General features: G+C 47.6%; 1 protein-coding gene across 1 annotated transcript; it reads left to right on the top strand.

Moving 5' to 3' along the window:
* The first annotated feature begins 1,095 nt into the window (after positions 1-1,095).
* LOC147604151 (uncharacterized) lies at positions 1,096-2,682 on the top strand. Its single transcript, XM_086795384.1, has one exon. The coding sequence runs from the start codon at positions 1,097-1,099 to the stop codon at positions 2,459-2,461; it is 1,365 nt and encodes a 454-aa protein (XP_086651510.1). The 5' UTR covers position 1,096; the 3' UTR covers positions 2,462-2,682.
* The last annotated feature ends 807 nt before the right edge of the window (positions 2,683-3,489 follow it).

Here is a 3,489-nt window from a genome sequence, read left to right as displayed (position 1 = left end):
AAGTTGTGCCTGAAACACTCGGATTATCCCTTGCCGGGATTATCCCTCCTCCCCAGCCGAGAGAGAGGATCCGTTTGAATTTATTTCATTTTTAATAAATTAAAAATGAACAATTAAAATATATAAAAAAATAAATGTTTTTTTCTCCTCTCGTGGCTGTTTGCTGCGTTGGTCGGCCAGCTGCTCTGGTGGCTGCCGCCTGGCTGGCCGTTTTGTTGGCTGGCCGCCGCCGCCCCGGGCTGGCCGTCCCTAGTTGGCCGCCTGGCTGGCCACGCAGGCCGGGTATGGCCTGGCTGGCCACGTAGGCCGGGTATGGCCTAGCTGGCCACGTAGGCCGGGTCTGGCCTGGCTGGCCACGCAGGCCGGGTATGGCCTGGCTGGCCACGTAGGCCGGGTCTGGCCTGGCCGCCCGCAGTCATGTCTCAGTATGCCGTCGCAGCCCTGTCTCAGTATAACGTAGGTCTGGCGCACATAATGGCTCATGCTATCAAGCATGTGTATTGGCATCTCTGTCATCCCATTTAGTTTGCTCCTCTTCAACATAGGAGGGGGTGGGAGATCGACCGTTAAAGTGGAGCTAGTATCACTCTCTGAAACACATGTAGCAGCTACTGGTGTGTTGGCAAAGCCCAATCACCTTTGTGAGAGGCTTCTTTTATATTGATTGATTAAAGCATCTATCTCGTTCTTGATAATTACGCGTGAAATTCTAACATATTTGTTTTTGTGTTGATGCGAGCAATTATAATCTATTTTTCTTACTGTGGTCTTATGGTGTTTCAAATATATTTACTGTATGTTTTATGAATATGGATTGACTAACAAAGGCTTATGTGATTTTCAAACGTAAAGTGAAAATAGTGAAGCTTTATTTCTTCAATATGTAGGTCGTTGTGCATCAATAAATACGCTACCGTAATCTACATCTCCCATATACTACATGTTTTATATCTACACGAGAAACCATAAGCAAGTTGCCTGAGCATTCTAGTTGACTGAATAATACCTAGATCACTCTTGCTTGCTTGGGCACTCTTTCTCGAATATTAAGGGCCATGACGCGGATGTGACTTGTCCGCCCTCGCGTTCTTTCTGTATGAAAGCACTGCAGAACAAAAAAGGTTTTCAGAAGGGTTTAGGCGGTGCATTTCTCTCACGCATACTCTCAGCTCTCGCGATGGCGCTCCAAGCCGTAGTGCGGGCTCGCCCAGCCCTAAGGCCCGCATCATCTTCTCTGTATCAAAGATTAGGGCTAGGATTTCGCGCCATATCCAGCTCTGAGGCAAAGCTGTGGGACTACTTGCGTTACTCGACGGCGGCATCTCCATCGCCAGCCGCCCCTGCTTCGGACTACATCGCGGGTCGGGCGGACGCTGCCGGAACGGCGAAATATGCCCAGAAGATCGGCACGGGGGCAGCGCCGGGCCACTTCCGGAGTCTGAGGGTGGGCGGTAGCGTGGGTGACCTGGTGCTGTCGTCGATAGGTATGGGCACCTTTGGGGGCTCCGACTCTGACAGTGTGGACCGGGAGTACATCGAGTCCATCACCAGAGGCTTGGGAATGGGCATCAATCTCATCGACTGTGCATCCAACTATCGCAACATGCGTAGCGAGCTCGCTGTCGGTAAGTGCCTCTCCATGGCCATCAAGCAGGGCATCATTAACCGAAATGAGGTGGTTGTCTGCTCCAAAGCTGGTTTCCTCTCCTTCGATTACCGTGAGGATATTGACCCTTACACTTACGTTGATAATACATACATTAACACTAACCTCTTCACCCGAGATGAGTTTGTTGGAGGATGCCATTGCCTCTCCCCTAACTTTCTCAAGAACCAGGTGGATATCAGTAGAAGGAACTTTGGGCTGGACACCATTGATATCTACTTTGTGCACAACCCTGAAACTCAGCTGAATGTTGTCCCCAGAAATACTGTCCTCAGCAGAATCAAAGCTGCATTTAATGCCATGGAGGAATGCTGTTCAGCGGGGAAAATCACAGCATACGGCGTCGCCACGTGGAATGCATTTCGCGTCAACCCAAGTGGAAAGCAGCACCTGCCACTTGAAGAGCTTGTATCATACGCCAAGGAGATTGCAGGGGAAAATCACCATTTCAAGGTAGTACAGGCTCCATATAATGGGAAGCTTCAAGAAGTTGCTAATCAAGCAACCCAGGTTGTTAGGGGCAAAAAGCTACCTTTGCTGCATGCTGCGCATCATCTTGGCCTTTCTGTGGTTGCATCATCTAGCTTGGATCAGGGACATCTCTGCAAGAATCTGAACCCGGACATTCGCAACAAGTGCCCTGAGGTCGGGGAGCAGCGTACTGATGCACAGTCGGCACTTCAATTTGTGCGAACAACGCCTGGAGTAATGTCAGCATTGGTAGGCATGCGCAGTGTGATGCACCTTGAGGAGAACGGAGCTCTTATCAGGGTTCCTGCAAATGCTCGCAGCTGATGCATCATTAGCTGAGCATGCATTCAGACTTGGTTTCTATTTTTGCACTCTTGTGGGCCGTGGCTGTGCATGCACTCCTCCTCGTCATGCATTATCAATAGCTTTTCTGTGAAGCCTCATAGCTGAGCTTGTAAAACTCCCTGCTCATATAGAAGCCGCCTAGGATGTCTCTAGCTAAAGCAACTCATTCATCTATGAGAACAGTGTTACGTTATCATCTTTCTTCTTATGCCATGTTTGTTAATTTTTGTGAGTTACCTTGTCGATTATGTTGCAGGCTGCTTGTGTGTGTTTAATGCTTTAAAGCTGTGTACTGCAGGTGCCTTCTGGATGTTAAGTCTGAGCATAATTATTGATGCCAAGTTTGAGCTAAATTTTGAACTTTTTTGAAACATCATTGCTGCCTATAGGTGGAGTTTACAAGAGGCTAAATCTCTGCAAATTTCCAACTAGCAACATTTGAAGCTTTCTACTCGGCAGAAGCATTGGATGTTGTGTGGCTTAATGGTGTGCTTCTTATTATGAATGCTTTGGACATCAGCAACAATCTTAATTTTTGGGATATACAGCATGCTTGTGTGTGGAATATTTGTGAAAACATGACCCTAGAACACTGAGAATGCTTGATGGATCACCATACTTTATTTGAGTTTCTAGGAGAAGAGTACATTAGAGAGCAGCCTTTTCTTTTTCCTCTTCTTTTAGGGGGTTCTGGAGGTCGAGCTCGATGGTGAGTTCACTACCTAAGGTATACCCTATTTGCACTCACGGATCTTGCCGGTCGAGCTCGGTGGTGAGCTCACTACCTAAGGTATAACCTATTTGCTGGTTGAGCTCGGTGATGAGCGCACTATCTAAGGTATACCCTATGTGCACTCTAGAGTAACTTCTGCACATTTCTAAGTTCTAACTGAAGGAAGCATGGGCTCAGTTAGCAAGTGTAGAGCTCCTAGTGTTGTGATTGTGTTAACAAAGATAGAAGTACAATTGAAGACGAGTAAACACAAAGCACACACTACTAGAAACCC

The sequence above is a fragment of the Cibotium barometz genome, chromosome 62, assembly GCF_041138505.1.
Source record: "Cibotium barometz isolate CiBa-2024 chromosome 62, ASM4113850v1, whole genome shotgun sequence".
NCBI lineage: Eukaryota > Viridiplantae > Streptophyta > Polypodiopsida > Cyatheales > Cibotiaceae > Cibotium > Cibotium barometz.
The sequence above is the reverse complement of the archived record's forward strand: the minus strand, read 5'-3'. Positions and strand labels throughout refer to the sequence as shown.

Coding starts and splice junctions, on each gene's coding strand:
- LOC147604151 (XM_086795384.1), top strand. CDS start 1,097: ATGAAAGCACTGCAGAACAAAAAAGGTTTTCAGAAGGGTTTAGGCGGT.